Raw genomic sequence first — 21,509 nt, forward strand, 5'->3', positions numbered from 1 at the left:
AGAATCTTGGAATTACCATCAATTCAGGGTTGGTCAGACTTATGGTAAACTATGATCACACAGCGTCTGACTGCTATGAAGACAAGAATTATTTTGGGCCAAAAGTTATATTATGCCTACTTTGTTATATGGTTGTGAACTATTTTCTGGCTGCGATGTAGCAAACAGACGGGAACTTAATGTTCTCTACAATAGTAATGTCAGATACGTTAATAGGTTGAGCCGCTATCGTATTTCCTCCATAAAAATATTTATTGGAGTAAACCACCATATCTATATGACAGACTTGGGTTTGCAAGGTCGAATAGAGGTAGGAAGATTATTCCTACCCAACTAGCAACACAATACGGTTAAAGAAACTACTTTATGCTCATTATTCAACTTCCCCTTCAAGTTAATTCATTGGAGTATATCTATTTATTAATATTTCTTTAATAAAACATTTTAAATTAAAATCAAAATAAACTTTTTTCCATTTCTAAATTTAATTATTATTTTATAATTTTTTTTCTTATACATTTTTTTTATCTAAGTTGCAATTATAATTCATACGTACTATTGCCCTAAAGTCTTAAAAATTAATAAAATCGATTGAAAATAGTTAGCAAACTTGGTGAAAACTTAAGAAAATAAAATAAAATTGAAATATTAATATTGAATTTTTAAATAAAAATTATGATTAGTTTTTGTAAGGATTGCTAGTTATAGAGCAGTATCAACCCAAGTTTTATCTATCATCCCCATAATTTATCTGATGCATTTTCTTGCCAGTACACTTCCGTTCCGCTTTAGAGTCAGTTGCGTGTAATATTGTTCTATAATCAAAAAAATTCGACGTTTAGAAACATTTCAAATAATTTTCATACTGGACTAAGTGACCCAGAAAATTTGCCAATGACAGTGTGCATTAATCCAAGCATTAAATTTGTGGTGCTATTTTGTGTTTACTCCAGTCTAAAAGCATATCTAATGATATTATTTTTTGTTTTATCTATTTTTTTGGCAACACTATGGGGTTTTGAAAAACAAATAATTAATACATATACATTTTTCATTATTTGATCTAAAGATATTAAACTTCCTCAGCTATGCGGGATGTATCGGATCATTGTTTATGTTCTCTACAACAGACAATGTTATCATAATTAAATTCCCTATAACACCGCATATGGGCTGTGAGTGTCGGCATGTCTGGCAAAAGAAATTTCACCCATTCACTCATTTCATCAAGGGTATCTGTTTGTCACTCGCTACGTCCCATTATACCCTTTTACACTCATTTTTCACTCATGACATGTGTTTATCGTTCTTCTGATAAATTTTCACTCCTAATTATCTGCTACGCAGCAGGGATGCCATATGTGGACAGTTTTCTTTTCAGCAACATCATCCAACAATCCCCTCATAATACTGGCGACATTGGTGAGGTATTTAGCCATTTAACAGTATGCCATGATATTTTATTTTGGAAGCATATTACTTCGGTTTCGGTTATTATGCGGCGAAACTTATGGAATCATATCTGTCAGAAAGGATACAATCTGTTTCCGTAAATGGCTGCTCTTGCCCCAGGATTCGGAGCTGGGACCATTACTTTTTTCTCCCTGTATGTCAACGATATTGTCAATATGCCAAGAGGTTGTCCAGCTTTGCTTTCGAGCACTTTAGATGGCTTAACTTCTTGCGTTAGGGATATAAACGAAAACCTGCATCTTGTGAACCAATGGGCCAAAGAGTATGGCCTTCAGTTGAACCCCACCAAGACTAAGTGCCTAGTGATATCCAGATGGGCTATGGGGCTAGAAAATTTCCCAAGGATTGCGTTGTAGAATATGTGACACAAGTTAGAAATCTTGGTGTCATGTTTGACAGCAAGCTATCGTGGAATACACACATTGAATCCACTATTGGCGCAGTGTATGGTATACTTCGTTTCATATGAATGATTCAGTACTTCATCCCTGTGAATAAACGGCATGGAATCGCTCATTCTTATCTCCTTTCAAAAAATACTAATGTGGATGAATGCGAGAGCGTCTGCTTTGTAAACAAAAGGTTCTTGGTTCAATACAAGGCTGGGACAAAAGGTAAAGATTTAATTTATAATTGCAATGTTTCATATTAAATTTGTATTCTTCTCAATAGCTGAACAATTAGCAGCAGGGGGATGGGAGACAGGCGGAAATAAATGGTCAACCCATTAATTAAGATGTGCTCTGGAGCATCCAATTCGGAAAAAGCGAGTTATTCAATAATTTTATCTTCCATTTTCAATGCTCTTCAGTTCATATTTTACCTGGGAAGTTGAAAGTGGACTTATATATGTATAAACAATTTCGTAACTTTAGCGCCATAGGAAGTTCAATATTTCCCAAATTTAGTTCATTTTAACTAGTGTTGAGGTCCAACATATTTGAGTGTACATGGAGTGAGAAGACATGCAAGCGTGACTCATTTAGCTACAGCTTTTTACGGTATGAATTTAACAAATCTTTTTGGACCTCGCTCAGTTCTGGTATTACATAAAATTATTTACTCTGCTGATCCTAAATACCTATATGCTAGATTGGTTTTCTCAGGGTCTGCTAGGTTGAATCATTATATAAGCTGAAAATTTTTCACAAATACTATTCGTCTTTGAAAAAACTTCCATCTAGATTACGATTAACATCAAATTGCAATGTTTTCAAAATTAACTTTACCAGGGAATTCATATCATTACAATAATTTTGAATTAAATGTTGATATAGCACCTGAACTAGAGAAATAAATAGCTTAAATTAATTATAATATTATATATAATATTTATATAACGGCAGCTTTGCCGAATAGATAGTACTAATTATAAGTTAATACTGTTTGTACTATCATGGAATCAATCTTATATATAAAAATCAATTTGTGTTTGTTTGTCAGTATGTTTGTTTGTTTGTATGTTTGTGTGTTCCTTATAGACTCAGAAACGGCTGAACCGATTTTCTTGAAATTTTCACGGATGGTGCATAATGATCCCGTGGTGAAAATAGGGTACTACATTTTTTGATATCTGAAGGGGGGCGCACCCTCCCCCTTACCCTAATTTTCAGAAACGCCAGATCTCGGAGATGGGTGGTGCGATTTAAGCGAAATTTTGTGTGCTCTCATATAGTACCCTAAAAATAAAAATTTGGTGTCCAAATTTCGGATGGGGTACCTTGGGGGCCGCCCCACCCTAAAACCTAACAAACATATATTTAGACCAATCACGACAATATGGGACTCAAATGAAAGGTATTTAGGATAAGAAAACGTATCTGATATCCATTTGTCGGACCAAGTGCTAGGGGGACCACCCCAACCACCAAAACACCCCTAAATCGGACATATTTACCGACCATGGCAATATGGGACTCAAATGAAAGGTATTTGCGAGTAGAATACGAATCTGATATCCAAATGTGGGACCACGTTTCTGGGGGTCCATCCCTTCCCCAAAACACCCCCCAAACAGGACTTATTTACTGACCATGGGAATATGGGGCTTAAATAAAAGGTATTTGAGTGTAGAATTAGAATCTGATATCCTCCTCTCCCCAAAAACATACCCAAAAAGGACAAATTTACGACCATAGACATATGGGGCTCAAATGAAAGGTCTTTGGGAGTAAAGCACGAATTTGATATCAATATTTGGGAAAAGTGTCTATGGAGCCACCCCACCCAACACCACCCAAATAGTAAGTATTTGCTGACTGTTGCAATATAAGGCTCAAATAGGAGGGTTTTTAGAGTGGAACACGAATCTGATGTATATTTTCAAGGCCAACTCACAGAGTGGCCGCCCATCTCCCAAAACACCCCCCAAATTAAAGGTATTTGAGAGTAGACCACGTATCTGATATCAACATTAGGGACCAACTGTCTGGGGGACGTTCCACCACCATAACAACCCCCAAATAGAACGTATTTGCTCACCAAAACAATTTGGGTTGTAAAGAGAGTGGAACTAAATATTTATAGTTAGTAGATTTGAAAACGAATTTGATATCCAATTTTGAGGCCAATGGCAATATGGGGTTTAAATAAATAGTATTTGAGAGAAGAGCACGATGCCGATATTTTTTCAGGGCCATGTATCTGGGAGTACACCTTACATCCAAACTTAAATTCGTAGACCAATAAAGATCATATGGGATTCAGATAAAGGCACTTATATTGTTAAACTGTTAGTCAAGCGATATACTATTTTCGTAGCATGGTATTTCACTAAAAAATCTTTAATTGTCGAAAATAAATATTCCAAGGAAACTTTTATTCCATATAAAGTAAGTATTGTGTTTCCACCTAAGTACCGGTGTCTTTTTAGACGCGAAAGCCGGGCAACGACATACAAAAATGCTCCAACGTCTCATCAACTTCAACACATACCCTACACATACTTCCACTTGCCGCACCAATATTGTATAAGTGAGCTCGTAGTCCTATGTGTGCCGTTATGATACCAAAAGTTATACTGATTTCCTTCTTACTTCCTTTTAGTAATAGCCTCGTCCTCTCACGATCCGGATCACCCTATAGGATTTTCGCCGTCCTACCGACTGTTTCGTCGCCCACGCCCTTAAATCAGACTGCGTCGACACGAAAATCTTCGGGTTAACCAAGTTTATTGACGGCAGTTCTCTTGCCTACACTGCCAAATCGTCTGCCCTTTCATTCCCGCTTACTCCGTTATGTCCCGTCATACAAACGATGCGGATTGTGCAATCCTCAGAGAAGGCGTTAATCTCCTTCTCACACTGCAAGACTGTTCGTGACTTTACCGTCCTAGTTGTTATTGCCCTTATGGCAATTTTACTGTTAGTAAAAATTCTCACACTAGACGTCTTCGCGTCAGTACCACACCACCGCACGCATTTCGTGATCGCCCGGATCTCCGCCTGTAGGACCCTATTATGGTCAGGCAGTCTAAAACAGATCTCAGTCCCTAGGTTCTCGATGTGGACCCACAGTCCCACTCTGTCGTCTAGCTTTGATCCATATGCGACATGATTTTTCAGATGGCAATACTAGGGTTCCGTCAATCCAAGACTGCGCCGCTGGTAGCATTGCCTCGCACTCGACCTCAAGTGTCGACTCAGGTATCCGATCGGAAACCTATTCCCTTCCATACAATTTCCCTATCGTCGCCTCGATTATACCGCTATGGTACGACCTGCTCCCATCCTCATTCTATTCTCCCATTGCCATAAGTCTCATAACCGTAGTGGCTGCCTCACACTTAATCTGTATGTCAATCGATCGAATATATAGAATAGTCTCCAGTGCCCTAGTGGGCGTGGTCCTCATCGCTCCTCGTATGCCTAAACAACATGTTCCCTGAACCTATTGTATGGTCCTTATGTTGCACTTTTTCTCAATAGCAGTCCACCAAACTAATGAGGCGTATGTAAGTATTGGTCTAATCACGCTCGTGTAGAATCAGTGGATTATTCTCGAATTCTGGCCCCATTTCGAGCCTACGGCCTGTCTACATAGTGCCCAACATCTGTGAGCCTTCTCTGTACGCTCCGGAATGTGATATTTCCAATTAAGTTTCCTATCCAAGATCACTCCTAGGTATTTGACCTTTTCAGATATCGAAATTGTTTTATTGAGGAAACATGGTGCGTCAAATTGGTCCACCTTCGTCTTCCTCGTGGACAGGCATATTGCAGTCTTCTCTGGGTTAACATTGAGACCCCTGGGTCTAGCCCAGTCATATGCCATATGCAAGACCCTTTCGGCACTTTTGCATAGCTAGTTCGGATTCTTAACCTTAATACGTTTTATAACATCGTCTGCATAGCAGACGGGTTTAAATCCCTCCTCAGTCAGCATCCCTAATAGCTTATTTATGTTGGTCACCCAAAAGAGTGGCGATAAAATGCTATTTATTTTTATTTATATTTAAGCAGTTCGCTGGATGTCCTACTCATTATCGTGGTATCGACAATACGTTCCATGGTTTTAAGTAGAAAGGACGTAAGGCTTATGGGTCTGTAGGTCTTTGGTGTCACATAACTTTCCTTGCAGGGCTTCGGTATAAATACCACGCTTGCCTCCTGCCAAGCTTTCGAAGTATATGCAAGTCTTAGGCACGCTGTGAAAATAGTGGCCAGATGAGGCGTCAGATAGTCGGCCTCCTTTTGTAGTAACGCCGGAAATATTCGATCAGGTCCTGGTGACTTAAATGATTCAAAGCTCCTCAAGGCTTCCTTGATCATAAATTCCATTATGATAAACCTTCGATCATCCCCTTTATTCCAAGATTTCGGTGTCTCCGTGAGTCCCGTCGTATCCTACAGAAAATGGGTTTTCATTAAAAGCCTCAACATGTCCTCTGTTTTCTCTGCTCTGGACATGGGTTTTGAGGGAAATTTTTTATCTTGGCGGCGTCATTAACGCTATCAACCTGGTCGCCGAAAAGCCTCCAGGAGGCACTTTTGTCGCTCTGGTAATCTTATTGTATATCTTGAACCGTGTGTAATAAAAACCCAATATACTTCCGCTTTTTTACGACATGCCCTGTTATAAAGTCTGCGGACCTCTTTCCCAAAATTCTATCTATAGGTAATTCATCGCGTAATTTAAAATTATCAATTTACATACGATTCATAATATTTGCTATCACACTTGTATATGTTATTTTCGTATGACATAACCTAAAAATATAAACAATAGAACTCACTGTGCCAAATTTCTTCAAAATCGAATGAAAAGTTACCAATTTATTGCCTCAAGACTTTAAGTCTTGAGATTGGTCTATATAGCGGCTATATATAACTAAAATCTGATTTTATGAGATCAGAAGGTCAGGTTTATATATTTACAAAGAATACGAAATCATCAAAAATTGTTTGGAAAATTTTTTTATGCCCAAGATATCTGCAAATTATAAATGCCCAACAAAGGTATTTATTGGGTATTTACCCAATAAATACCCAAGCGTTGGGTATTTACACGAAACCCATCTGTAGTTTTTATTATTTGTTTCTAGTTGTCATACATTTTCTACACTTAAAATTCAAATTATGTGTGCAAAATTACATTACTTTAAACCTTTCATATAATTTGTATTGCCAAAAAATCCAGATGTGGCAACACTGTTACAAACTGTAAGCACACCAGCTCTCGAGTGTTTGACCACAAGAGAGAGAGCGAGTGAAAGAGGTCGAAATTCTAGTACATATAGACTGCATAATCTATAACAAATTCGCTATAAACAATTTCAGTTTTCGACGGCAGTAACATTTCAATTGTTTTATTGAGTAAACATCAAGAGTTTTGTAAATATTTATATTTTCATTATTTAAGTGCGATTGGTTATTTACATAGTAGTTGGTGTAATAACCCACTTTTCTCCACCACAATGGCTTACGAAACGTTAAGGTACTGGAAACAAATCTCGAATATTTACTCTGATTATCAATCATCGTGGTGTTTGTTTGTTCTTTAAGATACTGCCCATCTACCCGCCTGTCTGTCAGTCTGCATTGTTGGTTCATTTTCCTTATTTACACATGTAGTATTTTCTTCTAATTAATATCATTTTTTGAAGGGGCGATAATTAAACTGTGCGGTGGTAGTAGTTTTGGTGATAGTAAAAGAGTGAATGAGTGAGTGAGCATACGATATATTTCATTTTAATGCGATTGAAAGAAATTCATTAAACACTAATGCGCTGACCTATACGCGAATGTCAAATTGTGTGATTATAAGATAATTTTGTTTACATACAAAGCGATTACTTGTCAAACGGGCTCGTTAATGTCAGTAACGCGACTTTATTGATGTTTTTTTTAACCACTATGTAGGCGGGACAGTGGGCAGTTATCGGAATTCGACGTCAACAATTAATGTATTGCCGCCAACTCTGGCAATCGCCAAAACAGTATAGCACCATAACATTTTATGATTTTTATTTCAAAAAATTTAATATCAGAATATTTATTAAATATACATTCGTTTGCTAAACAGGTGCTACATATTGGCTTTGGTATGTAAAGGGTTATCCAATAAGAACTTTTATGTAAAGTCTTAAATCAGGAAATTTCTTTTATGCCGATTTTGAATAACAGCCACACAATATAGTTTATTGATATCAGAAAACACTGACTTTAATTTAAAACTTTTTAAAACCTGAAGGAAATTGTCTTACAATTTTGAACATAATATCCATTTTTGTAAATTTAAGAAGTTAACATTTTCATTATACCTGCTACCGTAGGAAATAACAATTTCCGACCCTTCAAAGTATATATATTTCGGATCGTCGCCAAATTCTAAGACGATTTAACGCTGTCCATGTGTCTGTCCGCCTGTCCGTCCGTCAGTTGTAATCACCCTACAGCCTTTAGAAAATGAGATATTGAGCTGAAATTCGACACAGATACGTCTATACGCTGGTTAAGTTCTTGAACGGGCCATATTTGGATATAGCTGTTATATGGACCGATTTGCCGATGAAGGGTCCAATGCCCATAAGTACTTTATTTTTTACCCAATTTCGATTTGAAATTTGAAACAGTGAGTACTTTTAGGCCTCCCGACATCCGATCTAAATATGGTTCAGATCTGACTTTATTTAGATATAGCTGCCATATAGACCGATCTCCCGTTTAAGGGTCTGAAGCCCATAAAAGCTTTATTTTTTAACCGATTTCACTGATATTTAAAACAATGAGTATCTTTAGGCCATCCAACGTCGGACCCCTATATAGTTCACATCAGAATATATTTAGATATAGCTGTCAAATAGACCTATCTGCCGACCTAAATATGGTTCAGATCGAACTATATTTAGATATAGCTGTCATAGAGGATAAATAGGATGATTATTTTATCCTTGTTTAATTTGGTCCACATCGGTCCGGATTTGGTTATAGGTGCCATATAGAAAGAACTCTCGATTTAAATTCTTGGCCCTGTAAAAAGCGAATTTATTATCCGTTTTCGTTGAAATTTTACGCAGTGACTTATGCTAGGCTTTTCGACATCCGTGCCCTTTATGGTTCAGATCGGTTTATATTTGGATATAGCTGCCAAAAATACCAATATTTTGTTCTACAAAATTGAACAGTAACTTATATTTATTGGACCACTCAATGCCCGCGCCGAATTTGAAGAAAGGGGGTTTACATATAAACCCGAGGTGGTGGGTATCCAAACTTCGGCTCGGCCAAACTTAATGCCTTTTTACTTGTTTATTGTTATTTCTTTATTTACTAGCTGAACCGGACCCGCTCCGCTGCGCGTTGTTTTCCATTGAACGTTTAAATTCGACAATTTAAGGATTTTTAGTGAATTAGCAAACTGAGGAAGCTATATTTGTATGTCGCTTGACTAACAGTATGTTTCTTCTAACTGTCTTTATATGAATCGTGTATGACCTTTTGTATGTATGACATCTTTCGCATTTAGAATCCACAATTTTTGCCCACAGAAATTCGGTGTGGCTAAGAAACATAAATTATTAGAAAATCACCCTGAAATTTTATGCGTGGAGCCCCCCAAACTCGCGATTTCACTTTTCGAACCCCTAAAACCTGTAATATTGCCCGAATTACTTTTATGTCTAGGTATGGGAAATTCCAACTTTGAATGATAGTGTCAAAAAGCTCAGACCGTACATTTGTAATGCGTTTTTAATATAACTTTGATCTATCGGGTCAACCAACCACTAAAATATAGCTCGAGTATAGCTTAATGATTGGTGGTTGTGCAGTTATCCAGCTCAATGGTTTTTGTGCAGTTATCCAGGTATGTAGTGGGTATTCAATGTTCAGCGTGGTCGAATTTTCTCATTTTTACTTGTTTTGTTTGCAAATAGGCATATTTTACAATATTTTTAAGAAATTTGTCGATACTATTTATAGTTAAGAAGAAAAATATCGGAAACTATATATGGAGGCACTATCGAAGTTATGTCAGCTCTAGGTTTTGGTTATTTTGGATGTAAGATGTACCGCATTCCTCAAACCCTGTATTTGAGGCCGATATTACCATGGGTGATTTTGGTAGTAGAACATTCCCGCAAATAGTTCGCCTTGAATGCGGAGATCAAAATGGCGAGAAGCTCAAAAACTCAGAGAGTGTCTTGGCATGAAATAAAGTGTTCAACCATAATCTCTACGCCATCACGGGGCACTGAACAAATGGTGTTCCACCATCTCCTTTGCTTAAAAATATCCATTAACGCTGCAAAAATAGCCTGACGATGCAATGCCCAGTTAGCACTCCTTGCAGCAGTTCCAAATCCGGCTTTCTCAGCCTCAGGATAAGTGACGTCGTTTTCCACGAAATACTCGGTTACAAGTCCAGGCCATCGCTACACGACCAATTTATCATCACTATAAGCGTCTATCCTTCCAAGGACCTTAACCAGGGAAAGTCCATTGATTCAGTAACTTGATCAGTATTCATAAGCAGGGCTCCCAGACGTGACGAGTTTACGTCATTTTGACGATAGGGTAGGCTAAATGTTAAAAATTTGTCACTTTGACGCTTGACGATTTTTGATTTGAATCCCTTTATAAGTTGATGATTTTTTCGGGATTTGTTTGTACTATAATTGACCTGAAATTATAGAAGAACAAATTTAGAATTATCGTTTATGACTGACTTTGTACGACAAATTTAAAGGCCGCTTAAATTTAAAAGTCCGATGTTGATTTTGATCACTTCAACGCGTTTCTCATTTATGTATCTTCCATCATGAGTTAGTCTGAAATTGAGAAATGTCAAATGAAATACAGAAAAAAAGCTTGACATGGGCCGTTAAAATTTAATAAACATTTAAATATTATTAGCCCTCCAAACATATTAAACTCTGAATTTCATATTTTTTGTCATCGCTTGTTTATGTTGTTATTGAAAAAAATATTAAAAAAAGACTTATCAACCTTCAATACTATTGAAGTAAAGTTATTGATAAACAATTAAGTTGTCTTCCATCCTTTGAAAATCGCACCATTTAATTGATTTAGACGAATTTAAGAGAGTCACGATTTTGGGACGATTTGTTTGAAATTTTTGACGATTTTTTGCGAAAAACGCCTAACAGCACTACTCATAAGCGATCCATTCCTGTATAGATCGTCTCATTCGCCTCATTCCCCGCCACCCTCGACAACCCGGGAGCCAGAGCCTTATAGCCTACCCAAGGTTCGAAGTAGCTCCCGAAATCTCCTAACGCTAGATCCTTCAGCTGAGCCTGGCTTTCCATGTATATCATGACAACCCCGATTGTGTTTTCAGGACCGCAAAGATCATGAACAGGCATTTTTGAAAAAAAAATCAACATGCGGAGATGATTTTTTGAACACGCATTGCTAATTTCATGTGTCGAACACCAAATGTAAATTTAAGGAACAGGAACAAACTTCTCACTTGTCAATGAATGCTGTACGATTCAAGTTTAAGCTTAATAATAAGGGACCTCCTTTTTATAGCCGAGTCCGAACGGCGCGCCACAGTGTGACTCTTTGAGGATATAAAGATACATGGCTTCTATGCTTGTCTTTAACATTAGGATGGGATAACCACCGCTGAAAATATTTTCTAATATTCTCGCCAGAACTCGAACCTAGGATGTCGGCGTCATAGGTGGACATTTCAACCTCAGAACTACAGTTGCTTCCAAAATTATCAATATCATCCCTACGAAATATATTCGACTGAGACGTTGCATTGTCATGCAGCATTGGCATTATCATCTCATAGGCGTTGTTTAAAATATTGTCAAGGATCATATCATTTTCGAGCGTGGTATATTCTTCAATACCCTTTGTTTTGGTTAACAATTGCAAAATTGGATGGATAAGAACTCTTAGATCAAAACCTATCCGTTTTCCAGAGTACATTCTTGTATGTCATTGCCACAACCGATATACTACTAACTAAATTTCCCATGAACATTCCATTAAGTAACAGGGGATACTTTTTTCATATCAATTGATGTTGTCCGATTAAAATTTAAGCTCAATGATAAGGGGCCTCCTTTTTTTTGCCGCACAGCGACACCACTTGGTAGAGAAGTTTTAACCTGGCAGGATACCTCGCAAATGTAGCCAGCATTAGTAAGCGGATAACCACCGTTGAACATTTTTTTGGCTCACAGACTTACGCCGGGGTTCGAACTCAGGCGTTCGGCGTCACAGTTGGACGTGCTAACATATGCTCCACGGTGCACAGTTTTGCCAAATCGAAAAATCTTGGAAATAATTCTGGAATTTCTGAACGGATGGAGATATGTACACGAAACTTTACATAGTCAATTTTGAGATAACCCAGTTTCAAGCCCCATCGATGAGCATCTGGACCCATTGGGGTCCTAAAATTTTGCAACATTGACTATGTAAAGTTTCGTGTACATATCTATATCCGTTCAATAGTTTCAGAATTATTTCCAAGAATTTTCGATTTGGAAACACTGTGCGGCGTCCGGTATACATTCTTAAATAAATTGCTTCATTTCAGAACTCTTTAATCCGAATTGGAATATATCTGGACCCTAGTGGGTCCAGAGGCTGATCGATGGGGTTTGAAAATTGGTCACCTCAAAGTTTCGTGTACATATCTCCATCCGTTCAGAAATTCCAGAATTATTTCCAAGATTTTTCGACTTGGCAACACTGTGCATCGTGGAGCATAGGTTAGCGTGGTTTTTGCTAGTTTTGTATTGATTCACTGTTATCTACTCATGACTATAATTTGCCTCAGAGCGATATTGTTCTGATAGCCGTATATTTTCGTTCGTGGTTTAACCTTATGCTTCGGGGTTTTTTTTTTAACTTATAGCTCTATAGAGTATATCTGAACTCAAGTAGACATTTATTAGTTTTCTATAAACTATTCACGTTGACAGCAGAATTTTTGAAAACACTGCGTATGAAGAACTAAGAAACACGCATTATGTTCAATTATCTCATATAGTAAAACTGAAATTTCTATAAAAATAAAAAAAAAACACATTCTATGGCCTTGATAGTTTCTTTTGGCCATATTTTTCATCTAACATTTATAACATAAAATTTTTGAATTAGCAAATCTTATTTCTTACATAAACTTTTCTCTTTAACTATTTCAATCGTTTTTTACTTCTTAAGTCATCAAATGAAAGTCAATGTTGTTGTCCTTTAAAGAACATAAAGCAATACATACATATATCCATCATTAAATATGAACAGTTGCACAAACGTGAGTGTATATTAGGCCGGGTCGTTATTGAAAGCCGTAAAATATATTTATGGGTTGAAAAAAAAAAGTTTTCACTCTTTCGAGAGAACTTAATGATCGAAGATTTTTTGCAATGAAAAGTCACACGGAGCTACAGCGAGAGCCGTTGTCTAACGTTCGAAGCCATCAATACAACTTCCAACAGATGCACAGAATCATGTGCGTACATGGGAGAAATTTAATATGTTGTAGAAAAAATATCTACCATTACACGAAAACACATGGACTGGGAAAAGTACAGCTAATAAGCAGTGTTGTCGTGGTTAATGTGGTATTTGTATCATAGAGGCGTTTTCGCAAAAAATACGATAAATACGTTTTCGATATCCGATAAGGTCAAATACTATAGAGTGATCTTGACTAAAAAACTGAACCTGAGCTGTCGCATTAGGAAGTGTACCGATAAGGTTCATATATGTTTTGCACTATGTAGACGGGCCGTAATCCCGTAGATGGGCCCTGAATCCGAGGAATATCCACTGGTTCTACAGGAGCGAGATTAGACAATACTTACTTACGCCGCTGTAGTTTGGATGACTGCGATGAAGAAAAATTGCAACGTAAGAATACTACAGGTTTATAGAACATGCTGTCTTGACATAGGCGGGATGATGAGGACCACGCCCACTGGGGGACTGGAGACTATTCTAGACAGCTACGATTTTTTTTTTCAAAGTATAAGTTCACTTTAAACTTCCCACACTTCCGAACTCTTGGAAGCATCCAATTCGAGATTGGTGAACACATCTTTATTACATAACCCATTTAGTTCCGCCTATCTCCCACCCCCACGCTGTTTTGAAGAAGACAAATTTAGTATGAAACATTACAATTATAAATGAAATAAAACTTTACATTTTGTCACAGCCTAGAGTTGATCCAAGAACCTTCCGTTTACAAAGCAGACATTCTATAACACAAAAGCAAAACATTTTCTAGTTGTTTTCCATCAAAGATGGCCATGCTTTTTTGTTTAGGGTTGACATATTCTATTTGTAGACACAATGTTATCAGCAGTAGAAGTGAGCATTACTTTAAATAACATTTAGCCAAAAAATGTGCAATACAAAGGTCCCGAGTTCGAGTCTCGAAACAGCAAAATGATTTTTAATAATTTCATACTTTAAAACAAATAAATATTAAAATATATTTTTATACCCACCACCGAAGGATGGGGGTATCTTCATTTTGTCATTCCATTTGCAACACATCGAAATATCCATTTCCGACCCTATAAAGTGTATATATTCTTGATCAGCGTAAAAATCTAAGACGATCTAGACATTTTTTTGTCCATAAGCAGGTTAAGTTCGAAGATGGGCTATATCGGACTATATCTTGATATAGCACCCATATAGACCGATCCGCCGATTTAGGGTCTTAGGCCAATAAAAGCCACATTTATTATCCGATTTTGCTGAAATTTGGGATAGTGAGTTGTCTCAGGCCCTTCGACATCCTTCGTCAATTTGGCACAGATCGGTCCAGATTTGGATATAGCTGCCATATAGACCGATTCTATAATTTATGGTCTTAGGCCAATAAAAGCCACATTTATTATCCGATTTTGCTGAAATTTGGGATAGTGAGTTGTCTACGGCCCTTCGACATCCTTCGTCAATTTGGCACAGATCGGTCCAGATTTGGTTATAGCTGCCATATAGACCGATCCTCCGATTTAGGGTCTTAAGCCCATAAAACCCACATTTATAATTCGATTTTGCTGAAATTTATGACAGTGAGTTGTGTAGGGCCTTTCGACATCCTTCGTCAATTTGGCTCAGATAAGTCAAGATTTGGATATAGCTGCCATATAGACTGATCCTTCGATTTAGGGTCTTTGGCCCATAAAAGGCGCATTTATTGTCCGATGTCGCTGAAATTTGGGACAGTGAGTTAAGTTAAGCCCCTTAACATACTTCAGCATTTCGGTGCAAATTTGGATATAGCTGCCATATAGACCGATCTCTCGGTATTAGGTTTTGGGGCTATTAAAAGCGCATTTATTGTCCGATGTCGCCGCAATTTGAGACAGTGAGTTGTGTTAGGCTCTTCGATATCCTTCTTCAATTTCACTCAGATCGGTCCAGATTTGGATATAGCTGCCATATGGACCGATCTCTCGATTTAATTTTTTTGGCCCATAAAAGTCTTATTTATTGTCCGATGTTGCCGAAATTTGGGACAGAGAGTTAAGTTACGCCCCTCCACATATTTCTGCAATTTGGTCTAGATCGATCAAGATTTGCATATAGCTGCTATATAGACCGATATCTCGATTTAAAGTCTTGGCCCCAAAAAAAGGCGCATTTATAATCCGATTTAATTGAAATTAGACACATTGACTTATGTTAGGCTTTTCGACATACATATTGTATATGGTTCAGATCGGTTTATTTTTAGATATAGCTACTAAAAAGACCAATATTTTGTTATACACAATTGAACAATGACTTGTACTTATTAGTATTTGGTCCAAATCGGATAATATTCCGATATAACTGCTTTAAGGTATACATTTTCACCGGATTTTGATGTGGTGGTGGGTATCCAAAGTTCGGCCCACAGTCAGCAAATTCAATTTTGGTTCAACACTAATTAAAAGTTATTAAATTAGGCTTGCTTCCGAACTCTAGAAACACAAATTGTAAACATTTTAGTAACATATATTGAACTAAAAATAAGTTTCAAAAAAGGTATCGTCGACGATAATGTGCTTTTATCCATATTTAGTAAAGTGCTTGCTTATTGCAAAGAAATTAGTTAAAGTAAAATTACTAAAACCACCTGAGTTTTTAGCTGTTTCATGTATACTCATGAAAAGTTTTAATTGCACAAAGTTAATTTTCTAAACCCTTACGAACTTTTAATTAAATTTGAGTAAAGATCATGAACTAGCGTAAATATTTATAATAAGAATTAAAATAAACGAAAGGATCATTGTTAAAATAAAACAAGTAAAAGCGTGGTAAGTTCGGCCGGGTCGAGTCTTATATACCTAGAGATGGCTGATGGGTAAATACCCAAAATCTTCTGATCTCATAAAATCGGATTTTAGTTATATATAGCCGCTATATAGACCGATCTCCAGACTTAAAGTCTTGAGGCAATAAATTGGTCAGTTTTCATCCGATTTCGATGAAATATGGCACAGTGTGTTCTGGTAGACCCCTACCCATTCCTGTCAAATGTGGTCCAGATCGGAACGTGTTTGGATATAGCTGTCATATAGACTGATCTAACGATATAGAGTATTGAGCCCAAAAAAGGAGAAATTTTCATCCTATTTGGATGAAATTCGAAACAGTGCGTTTTGGTACCCCTTCGAAAGTTAGGCTAGATCGACTTAAAATGTCATGACGATCAAGAATATATATATATATATATATACTTTATGGGGTCTTAGACGAATATTTTGAGGTGTTACAAACAGAAAGACGAAATCCTATAGTGAAGGGAATAACTAGTACAAGGGTGCTAAGTTAGGCCTGGCCGAAGCTTATACACCCTCCTCCTTCACACACTATTGATCTCACTTCTTAAGTTCTTTACATGAATTCTCCTTATAGGCAGAAATTAAAACGTTGGTTTAAATGTTGGAGGTCATAGAAAAAATCATCGTTTAAAACTTCAGCCAAGTCGGATTAAAGTTGCTCCCTATAAAGACTCCTAAAGTAAAATCGGGACATCAGTTTATATTGGTGCTATATCAGGCTATGGACTGATTTGAACTATTTTTGTTTTTTATATTGGAGGCAATGGTGCAAAATTTCAGCCAAATCGAATAAGAAATGCAGGGTGCATACAGGTTCAAGGAGTAAAATAGGGTGATCTATTTATATGGGAGAGTTGCAGACCGCAATTAAAACAGATTTTTGAAGTCATAGGAGTCATTGTGCTAAATATCAGCCAAATCGGATAAGAGTTACACCCTATAGAGGCTCAAAAAGTCAAATCGAGAGATCGGTTTATATGAGAGCTATTTCTTAACAAGGACCAATTTGGCCCATGTTTTCCTATATCGATTAGAAGTATTTCAGCACAATTTTTTGCGATTTTCACAAACGGACAGGTTGAATGACGGACGGACATGGTTAGATCGACTTAAAATTTCAGAGCGATCAATAGCTATTCGATCGTGAATGCTATCCGATCGTACATTTCCCAATCGCCCTGTTTGTTAAGCAATTCATTGACAGTACCGTCCGTCTGTCCCTCAGTCGGTCCGTCTGTGCAAATCACGATAGCGGTCGAACGAATAAAGCAATTTTGCACACAGGCTTCTTGTTGCTGTAGGTCGTTAGAAATTGCATTGGCAATTGGCATTATCAGTTTAAATTTGGACAAGGCTATATAAAGTGGTCCTTCGATTTGACTTCCTTAGACCCTAGAGCCGCAATTTTTATCCGATTAAGATGAAATTTTGCTCATCAGGTTTTATTATTACCTCTAACATCCATGGGAAGTATTGTCCAAGAAAGTATTGTATAGCAGCTTCTGTATTCACCGACCTCCAGATTAACCTTTTACGGAACCTTGTAACGACGAAAGTGAAGATCAATAAATTGAATAGTAGCTTTAATTTAATCAACGTATATAGCAAACGTTGTGTTAGTCCATTTAGCCTAATGACAAACAATAGTATTTAAGTAAGTTTCCTCCACAACGGGCGATGAATAGACAACAAAAAAATACAAGGACTTGTTGACATCGAAAGTTGTTTAGAATTTTTGGGAACAAGTTGCAACAACACAACACAGGGTTTGTTTTCGCCAAAAATATTTGCATCTGTTTCTGCAACAACAAAACAAGGAGTTGTTTACTACCTTTAAGGGGTTAACAACTTTTTTCGGGCTTGGGAAAGCAAGTTGTTTTTCAAAACAACTACGTGGCGAAGCCCAGGATGAGAGCATATAAAAGGGAGTCTCAACGAGTACTCGAGATAGTCAACGAAGGATCCAGAAGCCCTGTGGACGTGGTGAGTAGAGTGAACAAAGAGTGCCTTACTGCCTTAAACATATTAAGATGCGCCCATTCGTCGCCCAGTGCATAGTGTAATCAGAGTGTGCCTTCTTGCCACTACCCCTGAAACTCCCCCTTTTATCAACAGAGTGCCCTCTCGGCTCCTCTTTATCACTTAGTGGACCCTAACAGTATCTACTAGGGTGTGCCTCGTAGCCGCCAAACCACGTATTGTGTCGAATAATAGGGTGTGTGTCCTTGCCAATCTCTTTCCACTACGCCTGAAACTCCCCCTTTTATCAACGGAGTGCCCTCTCTCGCCTCCTCGTGCCATCACCCAGCGATTCCGAGTTGTAACGTGTACTAGGGTGTGCCGCTTAGCTATCAACCATCGTCTTGTGCCGTATAATAGGATGTGTCTCCGTTCCACCGCACCCGAAACCCCACTTTTATGAACGGACCCAAATAGTGCCTTGTATTATGGTTTGCCCCCTTGACACCAAACCCCGTATCGTACCGCATTTTAGAGTGTGATCGCATCTTCGACCCGTGAACGCCGGTTAACCCAAATAGTGACATGTATTAGGGTATGCCTCCTAGCCACCAATCAGTGCTGAACCGTGTATTGGAGTGTGCAAACCCTCAGTGACCATGCTCCCGAAACACACCCCCCACCTCTTAGCTTTAAGACTCCATCCAGCAAATAAAACTTATAAAATCAAATTCAAAAGCGTTTCACTCTCTCAGTCCCAGATCAAATAAATTTCTGTGACGAACTTTGCCCCCGGTGAGCTGAAACCTAGCACCCAGAGATAACTTGTTGTTACAACCTAGAAGTTTAAATTTTTGTCTCATTTGGCAGAAATTTAGTACCCATGATTGTGGGTTCCCAAGATTCGGTCCAGCCGAACCTATCACGTTTTTTTTTTTTTTTTTTCAATTTTGTCTATATCTATCGATAGGATAGAAAATAGAAAAAACAGCACTCGATATTCGGCCAACAAAATAAAATATTGATAGTGCCATCAATATTTCGCCAGCTCTACATTTGAACAGAATGAAACTTGAAAAAAATTAAATCTATCAATGTAACGAGCGGGTGGGAGATGGTTCATAAATGACAAGTAAAAAGGCGTTAAGTTCGGCCGGGCCGAACTTTGGATACCCACCACCTCGGGTATATATGTAAACCACCTTTCGTCAAAATCCGGTGAAAATTGCATACCTTATGTCCCATGGCAGTTATATCGAAATATGTTCCGATTTGGACCAAATACTAATAAGTACAAGTCATTGTTCAATTGTGTATAACAAAATATTGGTCTTTTTAGTAGCTATATCTAAAAATAAACCGATCTGAACCATGTACAACATGGATGTCGAAAAGCCTATCATAAGTCGCTGTGTCAAATTTCAGTTAAATCGGATTATAAATGCGCCTTTTTTGGGTCTATATCACAGCTATATCCCGATCTGGACCGATCTGAGCCAAATTGAAGAAGGATGTCGAAGGGCCTAACACAACTCACTGTCCCAAATTTTGGCGACAGCGGGCAATAAATGCGCTTTTTATGACCCCAAAACCCAAAACCGAGAGATCGGTCTATATGGCAGCTATATCCCAATCTGATCCGATCTGAGCCATATTGCAGAAGTATGTCAAGGGGCTTAACTCAACTCACTGTTCTTAATTTCGGCGACATCGGACAATAAATGCGCCTTTTATGGGCCCAAAACCTTCAATCGAGGGATCGGTCTAATGGCAGCTATATCCAAATATGATCCGATCAGGGCCAAATTGAAGAAAGATATCGAAGGACCTAACACAACTCACTGTCCCAAATTTCAGCAAAATCGGATAATAAATGTGGCTTTTTTGGGCCTAAGACCCCAAATCGGTGGATCGGTCTATATGGCAGCTACATTCAAATCTGGACCGATCTGGGCCATATTTACGAAGTATGTCGAAGGGCCTGACACAACTCACTGTCCCAAATTTCAGCAAAATCTGATAATAAATGTGGCTTTTATTGGCCTAAGACCCTAAATCGGCGGATCGGTCTATATGCTAGCTATAACCAAATCTGGACCGATCCGGGCCAAATTAACGAAGGACATCGAAGCGCTTAACACAACTCGCTGTCCCAAATTTCAGCAAAATCGGATAATAAATGTGGCTTGTATGGGCCGAAGACCCTAAATCGGAGGATCGGTCTATATTGCAGCTATATCCAAATCTGGACCAATCTGGGCCAAATTGACGAAGGATGTCGAAGGGGCTAACACAACTCACTGTCCCAAATTTCAGCAAAATCGGATAATAAATGTGGCTTTTATTGGCCTAAGACCCTAAATCGGCGGATCGTTCTATATGGATGCGATATCGGATATAGTCCGATAAAGCCCATCTTCGAACTTAACCTGCTTATGGCCAAAAAAAAAGAATCTGTGCAAAGTTTCAGCTCAATATCTCTTTTTTTAAAGACTGTAGCGTGATTTCAACAGACAGACGGACGGACATGTCTAGATCGTCTTAGATTTTTACGCTGATCAAGAATTTGTATACTTTATAGGGTCGGAAATGGATATTTCGATGTGTTGGAAACGGAATGACAAAATGAATATACCCCCATCCTTCGGTGGTGGGTATAAAAACAAAATTAATGGCCGAGGGACCACTTCTGCAGCATACTTCCTCTCCAAGGCTGAAACATATATAAAGATGATTAGAGAAACTGTCGTCATCCAACACTTCCCAGTCGCATATCCTTTCTGTTATATACTCCGACACAAAGGAAACATCTAGTACCTCCTACCTGTTCCTGGTAATAAAGGTCAGTTTATTTTCATTAATAAAAATCGCCAGAATGCAACTCATAATATAAATCCAGTCATTCTTAGTCTACGAACCATTCCTCCTGCCATCAATAGGACCTTTAGTACCGACGAAGTGGCCTTACAATGGTGGAAATTTATCAACAGACCATAGTCAGAAAAAGACCATAGTCATTCTTCAAAATTGCCTCACAAGATTCGTTCGATCTTAACATGATGAGTTCCCTTACGCATCGAGGGGCAGTTGAGAAAGCGGTGTGGACTATTCCTATGTGCTTCTTGAGCCCAATCTAACCGGATGACGCATCCACATAGGGCTTGTCTTGTCCCGTCTTGACGCCTTCCCCTCCTGCAATACGCCAGACCTTAGAGATTTGGTCAAAAAATCCTTAGACAAATATTTAGCAACAACTGCAGAGTCGGCTCCTGATTCCCCAACCCCACCGCTTCTATACACC

The 21,509-nt window shown here is 38.1% G+C and overlaps 1 protein-coding gene across 10 annotated transcripts in view; it reads left to right on the forward strand.

Annotated features, from left to right (window-relative positions):
• The window catches only part of LOC106085365 (probable phospholipid-transporting ATPase IA), a 98,478-nt gene that overhangs the window by 54,303 nt on the left and 22,666 nt on the right, over positions 1-21,509 (forward strand). Inside the window, exon 1 of one of the 10 annotated variants that reach the window (XM_013249581.2) lies at positions 7,363-7,407. The exons of the other annotated variants lie outside the window; for them this stretch is intronic. Within the exon in view, the coding sequence (XP_013105035.2) occupies positions 7,388-7,407 (20 nt within the window). The 5' untranslated portion in view covers positions 7,363-7,387. Of the gene's footprint in view, positions 1-7,362; positions 7,408-21,509 lie in introns of those variants that run through there. 10 annotated transcript variants of the gene reach the window in all.

The sequence above is a fragment of the Stomoxys calcitrans genome, chromosome 3 (assembly GCF_963082655.1).
Source record: "Stomoxys calcitrans chromosome 3, idStoCalc2.1, whole genome shotgun sequence".
Lineage (NCBI taxonomy): Eukaryota > Metazoa > Arthropoda > Insecta > Diptera > Muscidae > Stomoxys > Stomoxys calcitrans.